Below are 25821 nucleotides of genomic sequence, written 5' to 3'. Positions count from 1 at the left end.
TCTCCAGTGATGTGATCTCCATTTAGACAGACATGTCAGTTGTCTGGCACATCAACAAACAGGGTGGAACTCGTTGGTATTCTGTATTCCAAGATGCTATGAGAATGTGGCAACAAGCAATGTCTTCCCATTGCTTTTTTCTAGCAATGCATATTCCTGGGACTTCCAGTGTGTTAGTGAACAAATTGAGCAGATCCATCTTCCTGCCTCATGATTGGCAGTGGTCATTCATTTAAACAGTGGCAAGTCAGATCTGTGGTCAACCATGCTGTGGTCATCATACTTCATACCTAAAGTAGAAGTGCAGCAGTTACTTCCGCCTAATCCCTGCACAAGGGCAGTCACTGAAAGATGCTGTAGTTCACAATTGGCCCCTAGGTCCTCTATAGGCCTTTCCCACCTTTCCTCTGATAACAAAGTTTGTACAGAAATCAAGAAGAGTTCTTATAGATGAAATGTGTGCAGCAACAACTTGGTCCACCATCTACACATTCATTTCTTATTACAAGCTGGCTGTACAATCCAGATTCCGTACATCTTTTGGCTCCACCATTCTCAGGAATATCCTTCCTTGATACCTTCCAGGTTTGTGGCAGCAAGGAAATCTGTCCTGAAGGTTGAATCAGATGAAAGAAGACAACATCAGATACAAAAATAGTGTCCTCACCATAATGATAGAACTGTGCTGTCTTCTTTTCATTCAGTTCAATACTGTTCCCTCTTTCCCCCTTCAAAACTAGAGCTCCTCTTTGAACAAATGGACCTCACTAGGGACCTTGTTATTTCACAACCTCATTTGATTTTTTTCTCCAGGTTATTTTATGGCGCATGATTCAGATGTTATATTCTATAAGATAATAACAGACTTAGTTGTCTGATAAGTAGGCAAACTCAATCTGAGGTATTTAGAGTAAGACAGGGATTATGGGTAGCGAAGGAGTAAGAGCCCTGGATCCACAGCTGATACTAAGTGATTCACAGAGAAAAACAGACACCAGCCTGTTTAGAATGCGTAATGTGCAAACTAGTACATAGTAGCTTTTAATGGCAAGCCACCATCTTGGATGCCAAAACACTTATCAAAAAAAATTGAGCAAACTTATTTCAACACCTTAATTCACTATCTGACAGCACAGAAGTAGCACTCATGTAGAAGATATCCCTGAAGAAGTGCATGCAGGTCTACATTTGTGTTGTAAGATAGTCATTAGCAGTATCACACAGATGAGTATCAGCCTGGTAGAATGCCATCGGTAATTGTATGGCTGTTAGGTTAAGATGAGTGTGCAGTAGTTTTCCTGCTACAGTAGGCACCTACAGCTATACCCTACTGCAGACACGTACCTCTTTATAAACAGACTTATTAGCGGATGGCAGCCCACTGACATAGACTGGTTGACTACTGCCTTCTGCATAGCTACTAATAGATGTGATGGTCACAGGGGGGTCCCGCTGCAGTACTCCTGGGGGGTCCGGGGTATGCTGGCTAGCCTGCCTGATAATGATGATAACGTCTGTTGTGCAGCATGCTACAGATACCTAGAAGGCTGTAGCAGGGGCATACTGCAGTGCCCCTGTACATGTACAAACAGTGGAACCAGGACTTCATCAAGTGAATCACATGCTATACTATATCTCTGGTTTGAGCATGGGTGATGCTGTATTGTTGTTCAGCCACAAGTTCCATACCAGCATCATCAGCTAGAGTTCTAGGGGGTAACCTACATCACCTGTAATGCATTAGGTAGAAGGACAGAAATTGAGGCATAGTATTGTGTATGTGGTATGTATGTAGATATGGAGATGTGGGTGTACCACTGTGCCTACACTTACTTATGGGGAGCTTGAGGAATGTCTTCTTGCAGGAAGTTGCAGTACAGGTGATTTGTATGTCATATACTGTATGGGAGTCATGGACACTGTCAGGGTGCTTAGCAGACACCTGGATTCTTAGACCCTTTATGTCACACACTAGCTAGTAGTTGATATAATTATATTCCTTCCTGTTGATGCACTGTTCATGGACTCTGGCTGGGGACTTTATTGCCACAATGATGCAGTCTGTGGCTCCCAGAACTTCAGTGAGGCAAGCAAAGTTGCAGAAGCCATTCATAGTAGTGGAGTGTTGGCTATCTTCTTCGATGATGTGGGACAGCAGATGAGGAACAATGTATCAAAGAAATCTTGAGTAGTCTAGTAACTGATAGCTGTGAAATACCTAAGACATCCCCAGCTTATTTCTAAAAGTTGCCTCTAGATAGAATGGTAAGTGCTACACATACCTTAGTATCCCCTGGTGTAGGAAGTTTGCACATTTCCCCCAGTTTAGTTTGTGCTCCATGCATGTCAGACAAAACCCATCTAATGTCTCTGTAAGCATACAGCTGGTCCCAGACATGTTGGTCTTTCAGTTGGTGGGTGATGACCTTCTGATGATGCTACGTTCTGGTGCACGAGTGGCCACTTTGTGAACATGGAATACTTTGGCTTTATACAAGTCACTGCCAGCATTCTACTTGATTCCTGACTGTGTGGAAAATAAAGACGTCATGGAAGAAGGGACAGCAACCGACGCAGGATCCAAGACTTTGTTAATCAAGCCAATTGAGGGCAACCTGCAAGCAGATTACCCAAATGTAATGACTGCAACAGTGAATACACTCGAACATCTACATTTATGGTAAGTGTACACAACTGTACTTTTTCCCGTCTCCACCAGGGAACTCAAACCACGCTAGTGTGCCCCAGGTACATGTTTTCCCTCCCTGTGTGCCCCAGGTGTATGCCTTTCCCCGCCAGGATGGACACACCCATTCTCCTATGCCCACGCCAGAGATGTCTGCTCTGCTAATCGAATCAAGGCTGCCTAGAATGAAATGTGAGCTTTATCGTTCTATGCCATGGCAGTAGCTAATTAAATTTCTTTTTATTTGCACAGCTTGATTGTATTTGTTTAAATCTTTTCTGCAAGAATTAGGTAACATTCATGTTCCAGACATTTGTAATGACTTCTGAGGATTTTATTTAAGGAGGTCAACATTTGCATTATTCAGTTTACTCAACACATTTTGTAAGCTAAATCTGTCTGTCAGTCCTAAGCTATGAGGAAAACTTTTAAGCATTTTGATAGGGGTGCCTGTTCTAGGTACACCATTTCCCTCCAGTTTGCTGAGTATTTTTAGGCTTACGTTTGTTTTCCAGAATTCGTTATGTAGTTTAACATGTGGAATTCCGTACGTAACCAAATTGTGTTATTGCTGATGGTTTTCAAAACTATGAAGGTGAAATTTTAGTTTCTTTTTCTCTTTGTAAACAAGAAAGTGGCAAAATAGCTGGAGACATGAAAGGGTTGTTAAACCCTATTTTGTTCAGAATATGAAGCCACAATGAGATAAAAGTATGTATTGTACACAAACTGAAGTAAATACAAACACCGCTTACTAAATTCCTCTAGAAAATGGTAGTTCACCATTACTTAGTATACCCCTGCTAGAGATCTATGATCCAATGATCCACACTTAACCCCAACTCAGAAAATGTCGAATAACCATGACAAAGTCTTTTTCTCTGTAAAACCATCTGCATATGAGAATGATATCCCAACTGCAATAAAACAAACTACTACCCTTCACAGGTTTAAAATAAACATAAAAACAGTGACCGAGAATCTCATGAACTTGCCCGTGTGTGTTGTCCATAAGTAATATCAATCCTCTTTAATAACTGACAGTACTTATTATTCCTATATGTACATTGCAGTGATTAACAGAGATGTGAGGTTACATGAGGCTCTCTAGCTACTGGACTGTAGAAAAAATACTATGTTGTATCTTCCTAGACTAAGCTCTCAGGCTTGGTACTGTAAACACTCAGTATAACTACACCCTTTTATAATCCACCTGTTAGCAACATAATATACCACCTTAATCTATCAATAACGATATAATTCTATAACTGGATCACTACCACAAACATCTTCCTTAAGCGATACTGTCTGTGTAAATAGGACCATATCTTACTGCTCACTGTCTCTTGTCTGATCGCTGCTCAAATGCTGTTTTTCAAACCTTGTAATTCTCTCATTTTTGAATTAGAGTAGAGGATGCAGCTGTACATTTGTCTCTGATCTCTTCCTAAATGCCACTTTTCAGACATTGTAAAAATTCTACCTAAAGCCACATATATTTTCAACATGTTATAATTCAGGACTGTAAAACATGCTAATGTGTTATTTTTTTGTAGCAAAAATAGCTGGAGACATGAAAGGGTTGTTAAACCCTATTTTGTTCAGAATATGAAGCCACAATGAGATAAAAGTATGTATTGTACAAGCAAGTGGCCTCTGCAGGGGTAGAATGACTGTACCTTAGTCATAAATTAGTGTCACTGTGTCACACTCAGATACAACTATGAAGAGTAACGTCTGAATAAAAAGCAATGTATAGTATTTGAAGCTCAGCAAATTTGAGTGGCAACAATAATCTTTTCCCTCATTTTACCCATGACTTTACTTTTCTGCCTGTATCATAGATCCTGCAGGAGTTGGAGTATGGCCCTTCTGTCGATTGGTGGGCCCTGGGAGTCCTTATGTATGAGATGATGGCTGGCCAGCCCCCTTTTGAGGCAGATAATGAAGACGACTTGTTTGAATCCATTCTACACGATGATGTTTTATATCCAGTCTGGCTCAGCAAGGAAGCTGTTAGCATATTAAAAGCGGTAGGTCTGCTTACACTTTTTTTTTTTTTTTTAATTTTTTTTCAGGTCAAGTCTTGAGTAACCAGGAGTAACTGCACTGGGAGTTCAGCGATAGTTCAGAACGCTGCCGTCATGAGAGCAGGGCCTGGAACAGAATGAACTTCTTGTGGGAAAGGAACATGATGTTTGCATTCTCTGCGGTTTTACACTGCATATTTGTGTACAGTAACATCGTGTTAGCAGGGATACTGGGGTAGGGTGTTGTGCTGCAGTTTAATAACTTAAAAATACTTGCTAAAAACACCATACTGATATCAGAGGACTCATATTTCTGTTTCCTTTCATATTCTAATAAACACATGAATAAATAGTGGCTATATGTTCCTTGAAATGTTTTCTTCAGATGGTTGTAATAGGAGAGTGTAAAACAGCTTGTTAGTAGAACAGATCCAAAGTTTGGTATCACTTACAATCTGTGAGAATAGATTGTCAAATCTGCTTATTAACACTTTTAATGTAAGTGTATTAATGTAATATAAGTGTAGTAAACTCTCAGTTAACCGGAACTCAAGCAACTGGCAAAAAAAAGAAATCACAGAAAAGCAATACAATTTTCATGTGTTGCACTTTCAGCTTTCCCCCCACAGAAACATACCTTACATTTTTAGAGTTTTAAAGTTTTAAAAAGGAAGATAGGAATAAATTCCCTCTCTCCCCAACCTGAGAACAAGTCAAACCAAACAAATAGTGTACGGTACAGTATTAGTCAGGCCTATTTTTAATAGTAACTCTCAAGCAACCAGAAACTACAATTATCCAGCATCTACCAATCCCGATGGGTGCTGGATAACTTTGAGTTTGCTATATTCAGTTTTACGTTGCATTACCTGTACCGTACTGAAACCCCAGTTCAAAAGCTGCATCAGTGACGGACGTGTGTGTGTGGGGAGTGGGGGCACCAATCATTGCTCAGTATATCAGTTTTAAAGCAAGCATTGCAAAAATATATACTGAGTACCGCCACAAAGAATTACTTGTGTCATTTTATTTACCTCTTTTTTGGGACCCTGATACCACTAAGGAGCAGAGTATCAGCTGTCTTAATTATTTTTCACTTCATGTGTGTTGCCATGCCTTTGAACGCTGTGCAGCACATATTTGGAAATAACATACAGACTTTTTTGTTTCTGTCTTAAGTGTAAAGGAGTATCTGATGTTCCTCCTGATTTGCTTTTAATGATTTTATGGTTTTATCCAGACTATATCTGTCTGTGATTCTGCTTTTGTTTCATTTCTTGTTAGTGCTAGTGTGTCAAAGAACAAACACACACTTTTTTTTGCAGAATGTAATTCAAAAAGGTGTACTGAGAGGAACCTTATTCTAGAATTCTAGATGTATGCAAACTGAATACATTTTTGGATGCTTGAGCTAATGGCCTAAACTAGATTATTCCATATCTATAGCTTTGGTAATCGTTTTGTTAATTTGACCTTTAGCACAGGTTATTTTGTATTTCTGTTTTCTTTCTGGCTGTACATGCAATTCACTTGGGAGCTTGGGTTCACTGTCTGTGTTCCTAATGATGTCACTAGAGTCCGTTTCCAAATGTGATATGGAAGCTGGGATGTTCAGACGTGCCTCCAGAGGTGGAGATGTCCCAAGGTCTGACATTCCAGACATGCAGATGTCCTAGCTTCTATCAATAATGTTAGACTGGAATGCACATTTTCATAGCTGAGTGGTGCAGTTAGGACAGAGTTCATCTTCATGCCAGTTTCAGGTCTCTCTCTGTCTCTGTCTCTGTTTGTACATGGTCGGATGGGCATCTTTCCTGCTTTTCATTCTTTTCAAGTTGGGTGTGTACCTTGCAAAATATTTCCAGTAATTGCTGGAACTGCCCATGGTCTCAGCTTCTAGATTGTTAACCTTTTCATAGTTACTGAGGAGAGTTGCCTTATTGTAGCTGTCACTCTCCTCCTTTGGACACAATAGAAGAGTCTTCTTGGGTTCTGTTCAAGCAGCTTTGTTATATACAAACACATCACGATAGAAGTTTACTGACTTTAACTTAACTTATATACAAACTAACTACTGCAGTCATACATGCTCACTCTCTGGCTGCACTCTCAAAACAGCACTGGGAATAATAGCACATGGCCAGTATTTATATGTGCACATTCAGTTCTTGATATGCTTCTTAAAGATACAGCACGTATACGCTGATCTACATCCTCCCTCTTTGAGAAATAGATCATGCAACGTTGTGAATCTTTTTGGCATGCAGATAATGCAAGTAGTTCTTTGTCATGCAGTTGTACAAGACAAGGTACATATATACAGTTATGTCCATGTTGCTGTGTATTTCACAATGGGCCTGGAAATTCGACCATATCGTGTGACACAAAACTGGGAATTAGGTTTAGCAACTGGAGCGATCTCTATAGAATGTTCAACCTTGGGAGTATTTAGAACATCCTCAGGAATAGAAGTAGATGTTGAAACACACTCTGGGATGGGAACAATGCTTGGTTTGCTCTGAGATCTAGAGTTTGTATCACAGGAGAAATGCTGTGATGAAGATTCTGGTACAGGAAGAAGATGTCTGCGATTTCTCCTGTATTCCATACCCTCAGATTCTACAAGTAGGATCTTGGCTTGGTACACATACCTGTAACTTGACCAATCCAGTCAAAACCTGTCGCAGTTTGTATCCTCACTGTCTCTCCTTCCCTCAACAGATGAAGAAATCTGCTCGATTTATCATAACTATAGACTTCTGGATAATTGCCTTGATGGTTCTGTTGTTCTTAGCTTTAGGCCTCAATAAACTGGAACTAATAGGCTGCATCGTTCTGGTTTACCTGGATAGAAGTCTTTGAGCAGGTGAGCCAAGTATATCATCACAGGGTATGTTTCTGAGATTAAGTAAATTCAAAAAGGCATTGGTATTGTCCTGCTTTGACCTTTCAAGTAATTGCTTTGTACTCTGCACTGAACGTTCAGTTAGGACATGTGACTGTGGATATTCAGGACTGGTAATAACATGTATAAAGTCCCATTCTCTTGTAAATTTCTGAAATAACTGACTAGTAAGTTGAGTACCATTGTCAGAAATAACTTTGTGTTTACTGCCATGGACTGAGAAATGATGACGTTCATCGTGTTTCACTGTTGCAGTCATTACACTTGAGTTATCCTGCTGGCAGGCAACCCACAGTCGGCCCGAGTTCCAAAGTCTTGGTCCAGCATCGGTTGCTGTCGCCTCTTCCCTGACGTCAGTGCGCCAGGGGATATAAAAGTTGCAACCGATGCCATTTTCTTCAGTCTTTCTTGCCGCGCGCTGCCCGAAGCAAAAGCAGTTCGCAAGTGCCGGTCGGCTGACTCCTGAGATTTTCAAAGTTGAATTTCAGAACCGAAGTCTTCAATAAAGCTAAGTACCCCGTTGGGGAAACTTTTTCTTGCTCCAGACCGATGTCAGTAAAAGTTAATAATTGTTTCTTGTGGGAAGCAAATACCTCATAAGGACTTTCACTTTTACTGCATTCCTTGCCTAGGCCCTGACCACGACGTTACTAGTTGTCGGTTTTGTGCTAGATTCAATAAACGCACTATTAAACGTCGGTTTGATTTTGCTTTACATTATTTTGGACGGAGATTTAATTATATAATGCCTTCGGAACAATCGATGACTGGAATGTATAAAAAACACAAAGACAAAGAACAAGACAGGCATCTGAGGTCCAAAACCGACGACGAAGCCTCTTCTAGGCCAGTCGCCAGTTCGCCTGTTCTCAGTGAGGCGATTTCGCAGCCCCTGACACCCGCTACCTCAGAGCCACAGGCCCTAACTGACAGCCACGTGGAGACACCGAGGCCTGTGGAAACTCAAGGTATTGGGCCTACGGAAACTATACCCTCACATGGGTCCGGAGCCGCTGAGCAGGCACCGGCTTCTGAGGGTGTTTTCAGACCTTCACAGCTTACAATTAAGGCTACTACAGCAGCAAAGGCAAAGTCAAAAACACCATTAAAGACAAGGAAACAAGTGCAGCATTCTCCAGAACAGTCATCCATGCCAAAGAAACAGATGCTTAAAATGGCCGAAGACCTTATTACTTTAATCAGGGGCTGCCATCCCCCTCCTGACAAAAGGCCTAGGCAAGACACTGATTATGATTCCTCTGATCAGGTTTCCATTTCCTCTGATTCTTCTTCTGATCACGGCTATTCTCTCCCTCCCTATGAGGACTCTGATGCTGAAGAGTCCATTCCTTCAGCCTCACCACCTGAGGATTATTCCTTTGGGGAAACCCTGCACACCATGAGGGAACATTTCCATTGGAAGAGCCAGGATTACTCAGAATCCAAGAAAAGGCTCAGAGATTTCCTTTTATTGCCTCAGCACAGGCCCCTGGCTATCCCTCCTGTGCTTGATATTGTAGATGATGTTTTTTTTCTGAATCCAGTCTGTCTCCAGATTCTTTACCCCCCGCTCCAGTAAAGCCAGACAGGTACTACAGGGTCCCTGACTCTCAGAAATTTCTTTATAAAAACCCCGCTGCAGACCCAGAAACAATTTCTCAGGGTCCTAAAGGGGTTAAAGCTTCCACTGCCAAAAATCCTGTCCCCTCAGATAGAGATTCCTGAGCTCTGGAGAGATGGGGGAAAAAGTTTACACTTCTGCTACTTTAGCTGTAAGAGCTTTAAACTGTCAGTTTCACATGCTTAAATATCAACAGTATCTCATGTCATTGTTAAAGCAGAAAATGGTTACAAATATAGAAAGTCCTGTCAGTAAAGAAATGCAGGATTTATTGCATGCAGTTGAACAAGTGGGAAAGCATACTCTGCAATGTGGTTTTGATTCATTAGAGGCTTCTTGTAGAGCCGCAGTTACAGGCTCAGTAATTCAAAGACATGCTTGGTTGAAAGAACAAAGTTTACCTGACCATGTTAAAGTAAAATTATTGGATGCTCCACTACAGCATACCTTGTTTGGGGTTAAGGCAGAAGAGGTGCTAAAGAAAATGGAGGATAAAGCAAAGTCAATGCAAACAGTGAAAGTTTCTTACAGGTTCAACCACCTAGATTTAGCAGAAACTGGCCTTCAAAAAATTGGTCCTTTCCAGTGTCAGGCAGGCCACAAAGAGGCAGATCTCAGCCCCAAGGCTCATACAGACCTAAACAATGGGGTGCTTCAGCCCCCAAAGGAGGAGAAGACAAATCACAACCTTATAGGAAACAGACACAATGACTTCCCTCTGCAAATGCCAAGCTCTTACCCCTAGGGGGAAAGCTAGCACTTTTCTCAAAAAATTGGCACATGATCACCCAAGACCAATGGGTACTGAATATAATTTCTCAGGGGTACAGGTTCCACTTCCACACGCTTCCAAAACCAAAAGGTATGCCAAACCTGCCACAAAACCAATGGGCATAGGCACAAAAACAGATTGCTGCTCTTATGGAGATGGGAGCTATTCAAAAAGTTCCACAAGAAGAACAGGGACAAAGATTTTACTCAAGACTTTTCTTAGTACCCAGAAAAGTCAAAGCCTGGAGACCAATACTGGACCTGCCAATCCTGAATACTTACCTGGATGTTCCAAAATTCAAAATGTTAACACTTCAACAACTTCTGCCCATGTTGGGCAAGGAGGCTTGGCTAGTTACTTTGGATCTCAAGGAGGCATACCTGCACGTCCCAATCAGACAATCGTGCAGAAGATACCTCAGATTTATAGCAGGCTCAATGCATTACCAATTCTCTGCACTGCCCTTTGGCTTATCTACTGCGCCCAGGGTCTTCACAAAATGCCTGGCACCAGTAATTGCATTTTGCAGACAAAAAGGAATTCAAATTTATCCCTACTTGGATGACTGCCTTATTCAAGCAGAGAGCAAGGACATTCTTCTAAAGCACCTGGCATTTGTAAAAAGATTGCTAATTTGCCTAGGGTACACAGTAAATGAAAAGAAATCAAAACTAGTGCCCTCTCAAGAGATAATATTCCTGGGTGCAAGCTTAAATACAACTGCCCAGATGGCTTATCTCATGCCAGACAAACAAAGGCAACTGACTCATTATTTTCAAATGATGGCAACAAAGACCCAGCTCCCTGCAAGAAAAATTCTGCAGGCCCTGGGTTTCATGGCATCCTGCATTCTACTAATTCCATATACAAAACTGCTTATGAGGAAACTACAATGGTATCTAAATAGTGTTTGGACTCAGCATTGTCACAGGCTAGAGACAATCATAACCTTGATTCCCTGCCTACAACAGGAGTTTCAATGGTGGTCCCGAGCCTGTCACCACAACAAGGGACAGCCTTTCACCTTACCTACAGCCAGGCAGACAATAACAACAGATGCATTGGATTATGCCTGGGGAGCAGATATGGCAGGAAAATGTATTCAGGGCCCTTGGCCCAAGGAGCAAGTGCATCTTCACATCAATCAAAAAGAGATGGTAGGTGTACAGAATGCCCTGACAGCCTTCAAGGACCTAATACATCCAGGACAACTAATAATAAAGACGGACAATACCACAGTTATGTGGTACATAAACAAGCAAGGGGGCACACACTCCTACCCCCTATGCAGACAAGCCATGACTTTGTGGAACACAGCACTGACCTACCAGGTACATCTGCAAGCACAATTCCTGCCAGGAACAAAAAATACACTGGCAGACGAACTAAGCAGAAATCTCATGGATCCTCACGAATGGAAGCTAAATCCATAAGTGTGTTCACCATGATAACAAGGAAATGGGGACACCCAGACATAGATCTTTTTGCCTCCCCTCGCAGTTGCCAAATACAGAAATTTTGCACCAGGACTTATCACTCTCAAGCATGGAAAGTGGATGCTCTATCATTCAGCTGGAAAAACCTGGCAGTCTATGCCTTCCCTCTGATGCCTCTTCTCCCCAAGATGCTTCTAAAAGTCAGACAAGAGAGGCCAAAAACGATACCGATTGCACCAGACTGGCCATGCCAGCACTGGTACCCAATCCTAAAAACTTTGTCCCAAGGCCCACCTTGGCCTCTACCACAAATCCCTTATCTTCTGACACAGCAAAACAGTCAGATTCTGCACAGTCAACTCAGAACCTTACACCTGGCAGCATGGCAGATAATGTCGCCACTCAGACTGCACTTCTCTCTAAAGCTGTTATGGATGTAATTTTTTAAGCCAGGAGGCCCAGCACTAGGAAATCTTATGCAGAAAAATGGAAGAGATTCTGTGCTTGGAACCAGGCACAAGGGCTCGACCCACTGGTCCCTAATATACCTCAGATTTTGCAATACCTGACTGAGATGTTGGACAAAGGCCTATCTTTTTCATCTGTTAAAATCCATGCCTCTGCCATTTCAGCTCATTACAATACGGATCCTCCTATTTTTTCACATCCTCTACTACGACAGTACCTCAGAGGGGCAAAGAATATAAGACCCCCTAGGAGAGCACCAATACCTACTTGGGACCTCAACTTTGTTTTAGAGAAACTAACACTGCCTCCATTTGAACCAGCCAGCACAGCTGATCTAAAATTCTTGTCATGGAAAATTGCTCTGCTCCTAGCAACAACTTCAGCAAGAAGAGTCTCAGAGTTACAGGCATTGATTGCTGTGGAACCTTTCCTCATTTTTTATCAGGACAGGGTTTCTCTTAGGACAAACCCAACATTTATGCCAAAAGTGGTCTCCAATGTGGCCTTAAACCAAACCATTAATTTACCTACTTTCTACCCAAATCCCCAGAATAAAGGGGAAAGACTTCTGCACTCTTTGGATATTCACAGGCAGCTACGATTTTACTTGGACAAAACAAAAGCTTTCAAAAAAACTGAGCAACTGTTTGTAGCATATGCTGCAGGATCACAGGGAAAGCCTATTACAAAGCAGACAATCTCCAAATGGATAGGCCACTGCATCCGCTTCTGTTATACACAACATGGCAAATCTGTGCCTACGGGCATTAGGCCTCATTCTACCAGAGCAGCAGCCACTTCAGCAGCTTTCCTCAGAGGGGTACCAACCAAAGACATATTAGAAGCTGCAACCTGGAGCTCAGTGCACACTTTTACCAAGCACTACCAACTACCTCTCTACTCCAAATCCAGAGCAGGCTTTGCCACCGCAGTTCTGCAGGGCTTGTTTGCCTCGCCAAATCCAATCTAGACCCAGCCACCCAACCTGAGCTTTGGGATTCTACCCAAGTGTAATGACTACAACAGTGAAACACGATGAACATAGTACAGTTGTGTACCTACCATAAATGTAGATGTTCAAGTATATTCACTGTTGCAGTCCAGGTTACCCACCCTCCATCCCCCTCTTTGCTGGGACTATTCTGTACTTCTCAACTCTATACAACCTATGTGGTGTATTTGTTTGTAGATGAAGGAAATGTTTATAGTAATATATGCATGTTGTTTGGCATATTTTTATCTTTTCAGCCTTCCTATCTGGGGCACCTGACATCTGGGGCAAGAAAAACTGAAGAAAATGGCGTCGGTTGCAACTTTTATACCCCAGGCGCACTGACGTCAGGGAAGAGGTGACAGCAACCGACGCCGGAGCAAGACTTTGGAACTCGGGCCGACTGAGGGTCGCCGGCCAGCAGGATAACCCAAGTGTAATGACTGCAACAGTGAATACACTCGAACATCTACATTTATGGTAGGTACACAACTGTACTTTTCAACTTAGTAATAACAGTAGAGGATGTTAGATTTGGTAGTAAGTCGATCTCAAACCAATTCGAATAAGAGTCTACCAATACTAAATAGTGTTGATTGTCCCTCACAAAGATATCAGTGGCTATGGTTGAACAAGGTAGTTCAGGAACTTGACTTGGCTGAAATGATTCCCTTTGCAAATTCGATCTAGTACTATTGCATACTGAACAAGAAGAAAGTACTTTATCAGTGTCTTTCAGTAATGAAGGCCAAAATACTAGCTCTCTCCCTCTTCTCTTAGTGGATGCGGAACTTGGGTGACAACGATGCAAAATCTGGATATATTCTTGTTGAAAGGAAGCAGGAACAGCAATTTTAGGACCTTTGAAAATAATGCCATCTTCCATCAACATTTCATCTCGGTAAGGAAAATAGGTTTGCACTACAGGTGGTACACTAGATTGCTTTGACAGCCATCCAACATTAATGTAGTGATTGAGCTTTTGCAAAACTAGATCAGTCTTTGTATGATCTCTCAGCTCATCAAGTCTAGTGGTAGAGAAATTACTCACTGCCATCATGCTAGTCAAAATTCTCTGCGTCAAGCTGTTCCGTTGTATTTCTGGGTGATCTGGGTAAGGTATCTACCAGATAAAGTAGTTTACCTTTCGTAAAGCCCATTTTGAAGTTGTACTTTTGCAATTTGAGCATCATTCTTTGTAACCTTGCTGTAGCTGAATGCATAGGCTACTTTAGAATAGTAACTAGAGGTTGGTGGTCAGTTTCAATCTGAATAGCTCAACCATTGATATAATCATGAAACTCTGAACATGCAAATACTATTGCCAAATGTTCTTTCTCAGTTTGAGCATATTGCATTTCAGTTTGGGTAAGTGTTCTAGATGCATAGGCTACTGGTCTGCCCTCTTGAAGAATAACTGTGCCAAGACCAAATTTTGAAGCATCACAGGAAAGAGTGACTGCTTTATCTACATCATAGTATCTTAATGTAGGAGGGGTGGCAATTTGCTGCTTAAGGTCTTCAAATGCCTTCTGGTGCTGTTCTCACCATGACCATGTAAAATTTGTATGCATCAGCTCTCTTAAAGGTGCTGTCAACTCGCTAAAGTCTGGTAGAAATTTGCCTAAATAGTTGACCATGCCTAGGAAACGCTGTAGAGCTTGAATATTATCTGGTGCTGACATCTCAAGAATAGCTGCTTGCTTGGCTAGGTCTGGTCTCAAACCTGTACTGGTAAGTAAATGACCTACAGATGTAACTTCTGGTAGTCTGAATTTGCACTTCAGAGGATTGAGCTTCAAGTTTACTTCATGTGCTCTGTCTACAACTCTCTTTAGGTTTCTGTCATGCTCTGCTTCACCATTGCCTTCAACCAGTAAATCACCTACTATTATGGCACAAAGATAACCCAAAAAAATTTACTTCATTGCACGCTGTAAGGCTTCACTTGCAGAATTTATTCCAAATGACATCCTTAGGAATCTGTATCTGCCAAACGGGGTACCAAAAGTGGTTCGTAATGAGCATTTGCGATCAAGCATCACTTGCCAAAATTAAATTTTTGCATCTAAGACAGAAAAAACAGTGGCATTCAGTATTAGAGCTGCAACCTCTTTGACTTTATGCATTGGATGATGCGGTCTCTTCAGTGCTTTGTTCAGATCTCTTGGGCCAATACATATTCTGATTTCATCTGAGCCTTTTTTTGTGAGCTGCTACCATAGATGACACCCATTCAGTTGGTTCTTCAACTGGACAAATTACACATTGCTGTACCATTTTATCCATCTGAGCCTTAACTGTATCCTGCATAGCTATCAGAGCTCTTCTTGCTCGTCTGACTACTGGAGAGACCTGTGGGTCTAACTTCATGGAGTACACAACTGGAAGTCTGCCCAACTTGTCATAGAAAACATCAGCATACTCTGAGAAAATGGCTTCAGAAAAATTGGAACTAGAATATGCCCTTATGTGATGTACTTCTTTGGTAAAAGAAAGCAGATTCATTCTCAAACTGTCTGAGATGTAATAGTGACTGTACTGGTCTTCAGACTACATAGAATAACAAGCTATAACAGTTCTTAGCCAAAGAACATGAAAGCATCACTGAGCCTTCGGTTTGAATTTCTTCACCTATGTAAGCAACAAGTTTCACATTACTGGCCACATTGAGTTGTTCATTAGTTCTCACTTTAGCAAATATGTCTGCTGATGTAATGTTACACTTTGAACCAGTGTCTCGTTTAAGCTCTTTGGATTTACCACTGATCCAGACTGTAAAAAACACTTTGCTCTTTGCCAACAAATTCACTGCATGAGCTCTTTCACCAATTACTGAAACACCATCTACATAAAAAGTGGACTGCTGCAACTCTACTGGATCAATTAGCTTTTTTGTGTGACCCTTCTTTATAACTGTGTGGGGTGTGTGGGGTTTGCTTGATTTGCAAAACTTTTGAAAATGATTCAATTTTTTTACACTTATGACATTGCTGACCAAATGCTAAGCATTTCTCTCTTTTAGATTCATGATTGGCACCACAATTGCGACAGCTGACAATAAAGCTGAACTTAGGTTTTGCTAATTCACGTTTGTACTGCACTGAGCATGCTCCTTTAACTGAACTGATCTTAGAACTTGCTGGAAAATTGCGTGGTTTCCCTGGTGAGCCAGCAGGGGTTGTGGATGCCATGTGCTTAGGCCTACTTCTGTTTGCCACATGTTGTATGCTTTCTACATTTACTCTGGAGCCTACTGAAACCATGCTTTTGTCACTTGCAAGCATACTTGCGTGTTTATCTGGCAAATCTCAATGGCTTTACTCAACATTAAATCACTATCACGAAGCAATGTTAATACCACACACGAGCCTGTCTTTTATTAACTCATCTTTCAAGTCACCAAACCGACACATTTTGGCTTTGTTTCTTAGGTCATTTATATAAGCTTCAAAAGTTTCACCAGGTGTCTGATCTCTCGTGTAAAATGCATGCCTCTCTAATGCAATATTTGTCTGGGGCTTACATATTTCTCTGAATTTGCACTTCAAACTCTCGGGAGTCTTCCCTTGATTCAGCCTGTACAACAATATGACTATTTTCACCTTCTCCCTCATATACTGCTGGTGTATACACAAATGAACACTCTCTTTCAATGGCCTCTGACCCAGCTAGGTTTAGCAAAATGAATGCCCTGGTGCATGCATCTTTGTCTGAATAAGCTGCTTGTATAAAATAATCATACTCTTGCTCAAATATTGTCCAATTCTCTGCAGTATTCTGATCAAATACAAGTGGTAAGGGCTTTTGAAATCCGTCTGCCATTTACAAATAAGCATGAACACATACACATGCCAGAAATTTATGCCAGTATTTGTAACTTTGCCCAATAGCACAGCAAGCCTCTTTATAACTGTACTTTTGCGAAATAAGTCTCTTGGGCACTGTTATACTCTTGAAATTACTGTACTGCAAAACATCACCTCTTATCATAGGTTCATAGGTAGGTACTAGGATATCGGCCCAAGGGCCTATGCAAGCCTAGCCAGCAAGGTTCCCTGGCTTACGCCACCCAAGAAAGTTATTTTCCTGTGCTACTGATGAGCAGAGACACAGAAGTGATCCCCGGGGTTTATTTCCTATTTCCCATCCACTCATCAAGATTTTTCTTGAAGAGTGCTAATGAAGAACTTTGCTTGACATAGATGGGTAGCCTGTTCCAGAGTATGGGAAGTCTCTGGGATAGGAATCTATCCCTCCAGCATGTCCTGTTTATTGTGGTGACAAGGTTTAGGTCCCTAGAGCGTGTAGCTCAGAGGGATTGGGATTTCTTTAGGTGTAGCATGTCCAACAGCTCTGGGTTTGACATAGCTTTATATGTTAGGCAAAGATCACCTCTGAATAGGCGATATGCTACGGAGTAAAGCTGGAGTTATTTGAGGCGGTCAGTGTAGGGCATTTGTTTGAGTCCAGTAATCCTCTTTGTGAGGTACTTCTGTGGCCTTTCCAGCTGCTGCAGATGTCCTGTGAGGTACATTCCAAAAGGGACGTTGTACTCTATAATGGGTCTAATGAGTGATGAGTAGAGGGTAACGATGAACTCTTTTTTCCTGGATGAGAACCCTTTTATGATGAGGTGTGCCACGTAGAAGGACTTCCTGACTACTGTGGTGATGTGACTATCAAAGGAGAGACTACTGTCCACCTGGGTCCCAAGGTCTCTTATCACGCATTCGGTGTTAAGTAGATTGCTGCCTGTGTGGTAGTTCATGGGTACAGAGTTTTTACCAAAGGGAATGTCACTGCACTTTTTGGCATTGAGCTTGAGGCCATGGCTCTGACACCAGGCATCTGTCTCAGAGAGGCCCTTCTGTAGGATGTTCACATCATTTGGGGACTTGACTATGGCTCCTAGTTTGCAGTCATCTGTGAACTTCATTAGCCAGAGGCCTTCTGTGTTAGCCTGTACTTCAGAGAAGTAGATACCAAACAGGAGCGGTCCCAGGACGGAACCCTGTGGTACTCCACTTGTCACTGGTTTGAGGTCATATTTGGAGTCTGCAATTTTTACAGTGTGGGTTCTGTCAGTGAGCCAGTTGGCAACCCATCTTGTGACGTAGGGATTTATGCCTAGTTTATTGAGTTTAGCTATAATTCCAGAATGGGGGATGGTGTCGAAAGCCTTGGCGAGGTCAAGATAGGCTGTGCGAACCACTTTACCCTCATCTACAGCTTTGATGACTGCCTCAAAGAAGTCGATCAGGTTCAGGAGGCATGATCTGCCTTTCACAAACCCGAACTGGGTGGGATCCAGAGTTTGGTGGTTACCAATGTCTTTGTTTATGAGTTCCATGATGATACTTCCATGGCTTTGCAGACCAGGCTCATCAGGCTAATAGGTCTATAGTTCCCGGGATCAGTGGTGGCTCCCCCTTTGTGGAGTGGGATAACTGTTGCTGTGCGCCATTCAGTGGGCACAAAGCCTGATGCGAGGCTATTATTGAACATGGTGCTTAAGTGGGGAGCCAGTTCATTCTGAAGTTCGTGTAAAACGCAGCCTGGGATGTTGTCCGGTCCCATGGATGCTGTGTTTTTGGCTTTAGAGAGTGCAGCTTTCACCTGCATAGTTGTGATTACAGGGACTCTGCATTCTTCCTGTATAGATATGGGCCCTTTAGTGGGGTAAAGTTAGCACTGAACCTATCTGCCAGGATGTTGGCAATATCAGTTGGTTCTGTAATTTTCATGCCTTTGTGCTGTAACTCAGAACAGATCTGGGTGTTGCCATTGGGATTCTTGACATAGCTATAGAATGCTTTGTGGTTGTCCTTGGAATTAGTGGCAATTTTATTTTCGTAGCTAGCTTTGGAGGATCTTATAAGGGATCTCACCTTCTTACTGAGGCTGACCAGGGAGCTCCTCCACTCATGGGATTTTACTCTCTTTTGCAACAGTTTCTTCCTTCTGTTGTACAGTTTGTTTATGGCAGGGGACCACCAGATTGGCTTCCTTTTTTTGGAGGATAGCGTCTTGGTTCTGTTTGGGATAGCACGATCCATGCACTCATGTAGGTGCTTGTAGAGTGCATTTGTGCTCTATAAGAAAGATCTTATAGCAGCTTATTCAGACAAAGATCAGTTTAAGAAAAATTTCAAATAACTGCACGATACGAATGAACTGGGCAGGAGAAGCTCAGAGTCAGTAATATTTCAAAGTAATAGCACTTTGCAAATAAACTGTACACAGCACACTGTAATTTCCCCCAAATGGTGGTACCTTGTTAGGCAGTTCTTTACAGTGTAAGAAACACTCTGTAATGGCGACACTTTGTGAATCGACACACCCAGCACAAGAAACTTCGAAATAGCTATACTTTGACTGTACTCCACAAAATATCTAAAAACACAGATGAGACTCGCCACAGTAGAAGTATAAAAACAAATCCTTTAATAGCTGCAGTTAAAGGATTTGTTTTTATACTTCTGCTGTGGCGAGTCTCATCTGTGTTTTTAGAAATTTGGTTTTGCTCTGAAGAGGCTCCCTATCCAGGTCTGTTTGTTGGTTTTGTACTCCACGAAATAGTTGCATTTTGCACACAAAGAACTTTTCAGAATGCATGCATAGTAATAAGCACACACTGTAAATACTTTTATAAACTTAGAGATACTTTGAATAACTCTAGTTATGCCTTTGTTACAATACGAAGTTGTAGTTATGCCGAAACACAGCACTTTGCCAAAATGCATGCAGTCGCCTTGCTTTATTTATGCTTAATTTGCCCTTATTATATTCGTTTTGCATGTTTAATCCCTTTTCATGCCCCTTGTACTTTCCTTGTGCTCGTTTTGCTCTAAACATGCCCGTTCTGCTTCAAACAAACTTGTTCTGCTTTAAACATATTAATTTGCTGTTCTGATAATCGTTTCATCAAATATTTGCTTAGTTAATAAACCTTTTGTGCCTCCTGCTTGTTTAATAATGCGGTTTGTACCCTTGTAATGCTCCGTTTTATCCTTTTTATAAAATAAGCAGTTTGTGCAAATTCTCATTACCTTTGATTCTTTTCTGGCTCTTTTTCGTACACATTTCTCTTAGTTTACCTTCACTATCATCTACCAATTTGAATATCATTCTCTGGAAGCCCGGTTCTGACACCATGTCACTCTCCTGCTTTGGACACAATTGAAGAGTCTTCATGGGTTTTGTTCAAGCAGCTTTATTATATACAAACACATCACGATAGAAGTTTACTGACTTATGTAACTTATAAACAAACTAACTGCTGCAGTCATACATGCTCACTCTGGCTGCACTCTGAAAAGGGCATTGGGAACAGGACGTGCTCCGGTATTTATATGTGCATCTTCAGTCCTTGATATGCTTCTTAAAGATACAGCACATACACTCTGATCTGCAGTGGGTAATCCTGGAACGGGTTCAGAAATAGTCCATTTTTGTAGGTGTCACAGTGAGTCTTGCACCTATGCTGGGTGTTTAACTGGAGTTCAGAGAGTGTATATTTTTGATACTTCAAGGATAGGACATTCAAGGTCATGTAAAGCTGCTAGACAGGTTAAACCATACTTATTTTTTTGGCCTATTATTCTTACCTTCGTGCGCAAAATTATCTATCCATTTCCACACTGAAAATAAAATCGGAGCACATACTGCTCTGCCAGACAAGATAAGAGACGTGTATCCCTGTCTGCTCCTCTCTTGGACCAGGATTTGATGTTGGTCTTTATGTACCTGCCGTGTACAGGCAGTGGTAAATAGATGCAGACAGAGAAGTAATGCCTAACATGACAAGTTATTCTAACACAGAGAGCCAGCTGCTCTTCCAATGACAGACACCTCTTTGCTGTCATTAACCTTAGTTTTTTGGCACACTTTAGTCTCATGCAGTCATTATTGCACACAGCACCATTTGGCAGGGCTTTACTTCATGGAGAATGCATGCAGATCTGGGGTATTTATCCTGGGAGCACTATAATGGACCTTGACATGGCATCTGTCAGAGTCTGTGCGCCAGACAGTGTCTCACCTTGTGTGGTATTCATTCCACTTTAAAAAAATGTCTGAAGTGGATCCTGTTAACTTGTTCTTTCCAGTTTTAATAGACTCTTCTTAACGTTCTAGGGAAGCAATGCCTTCTTTTCTTATTATGGCTGAACACATTTTCCTTTATCCATTTTAGGAAATACTCTGTTATTAAAACTGAGTAGTATTGAATGGAATCCACTGTATTGCAGGTAAACTTTCCAGGGCTTCCTATACTTCTGGAAGAACTCATCTGAATCACTGAACAGCAGTAGCTGGCTGACTCATGACTTCTTAGGACTAGAAAAGGATGAAGATATATCATGGATTGTTCTTCTGACACATGAGATGGAGTTATTCCGCAATAAACTGAACTGCATTAGCTGTAAACATCACTTTACTATCCTCCTTCCTGTCCATGCTGACCTCAAACTGCATATTTTAAGTGGCTACTTTCTCTGTACTTCAAAACTCTGTCCTGCATTTCTATTCACTATAGCAGTTCTTGACACCTGGAAATTGTCCAGAATCACTTTCATTGCTAACATTGGGGTATGGATGTCTTGTTGCCTACAGCCTTCTGCATGACTCCAGGTTTGGTTTCTACAGGAACAAGTCGCTTTCTCTTTTCCTGATAAAAGTGAACTGAGTTCTTCATTGTGGAGTAGTAATTGTGGGCCTAATGAAAAATATTTGCAGAACAATCTCTTGATATCAAAAAAGTCTGCGTACATACAGTGACCTGGAAGTTGACTGTCTTTTCTTCATACCTCACTGTTCATTTGCATCGCCATGTATAGTGTATCCCTCTCATTTTTTGGGAAATGTGTCAGTGGATTTACAACTCTTCAGCCAAGTGCCAGTCCATCAAAGTAAAAAGACCAAAACAACTTTCTCCGACAATGGAGCTTTTTTTTTTCTCCACTGTTGTGCAGCCTCTGAGTAGGTATAGTTAAGTCTGGGGTGTGTGTGATGTGGCCATCCCCCACATGGAGGGTGGGGTGGGTTTGCCCTCCTGCAAAAATAATGTAGTCTTCAAGTTTTGCCTAAAGTGGTGAGTGTTACTACTATTTAAAAATGATGTTGGCAGTGAAAAAACAGATACTTTTTGACAATATTTCTGGCTTTGTGATTTGTTTGGACATTTGAGATGAGATAAGTGTTAATTTTTACAGGGAAGCCTGCAGTAATCAGATATTTCGGACAATATTTCTGTGGCACTGTGATTTATGTGGAACAGCTTGGACTGGAACACTTTAATGTGTGGTAACTTGTTAGTGTGGACTCTGAAGGTGAAGTAATATTACATGGCTAACAGATGTAGTTTCAACTGCAGAGTTGGGTTGAGGTTGGCTGAATGAAAGTAACTCAGCCTCTTGTCATTTGCTTCTCAGTTTAAAACAGTCACTATCTGGCTTTGCTGGACTGGTGTTTATTTGTGAGAAGTAAGATGGACTCCTTAACTGGACACCTGATATGCAAGTAAAGACTAAGCATAATTGCTGTGGCTGTCTTTTCTTTTGGAGGGAAATGATTAGCTACCTGCTGCTGTTTGCTTATTATTTTGGCTTTGCAGGATGAATATGATTATGTGAAGTGAAGTGCAATATTTTTGTGTGCGGCAACAGTTTCTTTGGAACAAAATTAAAATAACTGCACAGACTCTGCTGTGCATGAGGGAACTAAAACCAGGTCATCCTGAAAAACACAAGTATTAACAGGTTATATAAAACAAAAAAAGGAAGCAACTGATTTCTAAGAAAGAGGGAACTGACTCGGCAGAGGAAGAATTCTCTCCACAGCTTGAGCAAGGAAATCAGAAGTCTTGTGAAGACCTCTGAAGCTCAAATAGCATCCCTAGCTAAGTATAATCATAAGACATTCATCAACTACATCCAAAATCTAAAAAGGGATGTCCAGCTATATGCTGAACTGGTAGTAGATGGTACCACTTATACTATACCAGAGGAAATTGCCAACCTGCTAGCTGATAGATTTGGCGCAAACTTCACCTCCTTTCCCCACCAGCCATACTCCAGAGCATACCCGACACCAGTCCTCTGCCTAGTATCTCTGGAGATCAGGTCACATCTGCATTTTCCAAGGCCAGAAACACATCCTCAGTGGGACCAGGTAACATCCCAGGTTGTTTATTAAGCAATCTAAAATGGGACCTAGAGGACCCACTTGGCATTGTCTTTAGTCATAGCCTGAGAACTGACTTTGTTCTAGCAGAGTGGAGAACAGCAGCAGTAATTCCTTTGCACAAAGGGGGGGCATCAACTCACCCTGGGATCTATAGACCCATAAGTATAACCAGCCTCATCTGCAAGGCCCTGGACAGAAAGGACATTGGCGACTTTCAGACTCTAGACCCAAACCAGTTTGGCTTTAAGGGTAGATCATGCTTATTTAGCCTACTAGACATCTTCAAGAAAGTCACCAAAGCCCTGGATGAAGATAAGATGATGCATACTACCTATCCTGACCTAGACAAGGCTTTTGACACAATCCCCCATTCAGGTATCACTGAGAAACTCTCCCAGCTGGGGATTAGCATTTATGTCACTAGATGTGTAGCTAGTTGGCTCACTGACAGAACGTATAGTGTCAAAGTTGGTGACTCCACCTCTACCAGTAGACCCGTCACCAGTGGCATACCACAAGGAACTGTGCTGGGCCCTTTACTGTTTTGAATCCATTTCTTGGAAGTCCAGGCTAAAGTAGACAGCCTTTGGCTTACCATGTTCACTGATGATTGCAAATTAGGTGCAATCATTGAGTCCCCAGAGATGTTAACATGTTACAGGTGGGGCTAGCACAAACAAATGACTGGTCCCAAAGTTGAGGTCTAAAACTAAAAGCAAAAAAGTGCATTATTATCCCCTTTGGCAAAGTGGAATTCCCAACTAATTACAGTATTGACAGCACCCCCCTAAGTTCAAACCCAGTGGTGTGAGATCTGGGAACACAGGTAGATAGCAATCTGAACTTCGATCACCAAGTTTCTACAGTGGTAAGGAAAGCCTTCCACATTGTGCACCTCATAACTAAGGGCATCACATTCAGGTCTAAGGCTGTTATAACTCCACTGTACTTCACCCTCATTAGACCATTAATAGAGTACAGTGCTCCCTTCTGCATTTACCTCACCAGACACCTGCAGCAGCTAGAGAGATCACAGAGGTTTCTCACCAAGAAATTACAGGGCCTCCAAACCATGACTTGCATGGATAGACTGAAAGCACTGTCACTGTGCTCTGCATCTTATAGGCTGCTGAGAGGCAACTTGTGCCTGGCCTACAGGGCAGTCTGTGACCCTGCCCTGATGGAAATGCTGCACATCCACAAGTCAACTTACATACGAGTCACTCACTCTAGGGATCTTAACCTGACCTGTGACATTAACAGAGCATGCTGGAAAGACAAATATATCTCCCAGAGATTGACGATACTCTGGAATAAACTTTCAGTTCACATGAAGCAGAGCACCTCACTGACCCTATTCAAGTGCAACTTAGACAAATGGATATTGGAGACCACAAATTCACCCCGGGGGTCTCTCCCATGTCCCTCATAGACAGGGGTAGTTGGTGTGGATCATAGACTCACTTTGCAAATTATGCCCATCTAGCCAAGGACAATTGAGGCAACTCAGGATTAGCATGGCTGGGCTTGTAAGGGCTCTAGGGCCAGTAGCCTAGTAACCTCCTATGAACCTATAAGTACATTACATGGTCGTCCCTTTTTATCTCAGTAAGATGTCTGAATTGTACATAGAAGTGTCTATATATGTTTGGTGGAGTTTACCTGGATGAAAGTAACTGACCCTGTTGTCACTTGCTCAGTTTAACACTCATCTCAAAAAAAAAAAAAAAAAGGAATAAATGCATCACAGAATACCTAGACCTTCAGAACTTCTGGGGGGCTGATGGCCCCCACACACCAAGACTTTATAAGTGCATTTTGATATTGGCTTAGTAATCGCCTCTTCCCTGAACTCCACATAGTTGGGAGGGGGGGGCAAAGGCGACGTCATTATTTCTTTAACATTAAACCACAGACGCCACTATATCTAATGTTAGGCTAGGGACAGTGTTGTAAATATTTCTTTAACTTTCCTCACAAACTTTAGAGAGGTGCTCAGAGACTGACTATAACTTGTATAGTTTCATAGTTTCATAGTATAGTACTAGGCTATCTGCCCTGGGGCATTTGTAAGCCTAGCCATAGTGATGTGGCTTTTGCCACCCCATGAAATGGTACAAAAATGTACAGAATAAATTTAGAATACTGTGCCTCTGTCTAGTAGTGACACAATTAAGGTCCCCTTATATAATAGAATTAGTTTACTGTGCCCCTGTCTAGCAGTGACACAGATGTGACCCCTGGGGTAAACTTACGATCTCCCATCCACTCATCAAGATTTCTCTTGAAGAGAGTCAGTGAGGGGCTCTGCCTAATACGAACTGGGATCCAGTTCCAAAGCATGGGAAGCCTCTGGGTTATGAATCTATCCCTCCAGCATGTCCTATTCATACTTGTGCCGAGGTTTAAGTCTTTAGCTCTCGTGGTCCTGATGGATTTGGATTTTTTGAGGTGGAGCATGTCCATCAGATCCTGATTGGACATAGCCTTGTACGTCAGGCAGAGATCACCTCTAAGCAGGCGGTATGCTACTGAATAGAGCTGAAGTTTCTTTAGTCTGGCAGAATAAGACATATGTTGGAGACCCTTGATCCCCTTGGTGAAGTACTTTTGTGGTCTCTCCAGCTGTTGCAAATGCCGGGTGAGGTACATACCAAATGGGGCATTGTACTCAATCATGGGTCTGATGAGGGAGGAATATAGGGGTACAATGACATCCTTGGA

At 41.9% G+C, this 25821-nt stretch overlaps 1 protein-coding gene across 1 annotated transcript in view; it reads left to right on the top strand.

Moving 5' to 3' along the window:
- PRKCE (protein kinase C epsilon) overlaps window positions 1-25821 on the top strand; it is a 3007622-nt gene that overhangs the window by 2867739 nt on the left and 114062 nt on the right. Inside the window, exon 13 of the mRNA XM_044059920.1 lies at window positions 4531-4719. Within this exon, the coding sequence (XP_043915855.1) occupies window positions 4531-4719 (189 nt within the window). The remainder of the gene's footprint in view (window positions 1-4530; window positions 4720-25821) is intronic.

This window comes from Protopterus annectens, chromosome 1.part0, assembly GCF_019279795.1.
Source record: "Protopterus annectens isolate FY-2018-M chromosome 1.part0, PAN1.0, whole genome shotgun sequence".
NCBI classification, from domain to species: domain Eukaryota; kingdom Metazoa; phylum Chordata; order Ceratodontiformes; family Protopteridae; genus Protopterus; species Protopterus annectens.
The sequence above is the reverse complement of the archived record's forward strand: the minus strand, read 5'-3'. Positions and strand labels throughout refer to the sequence as shown.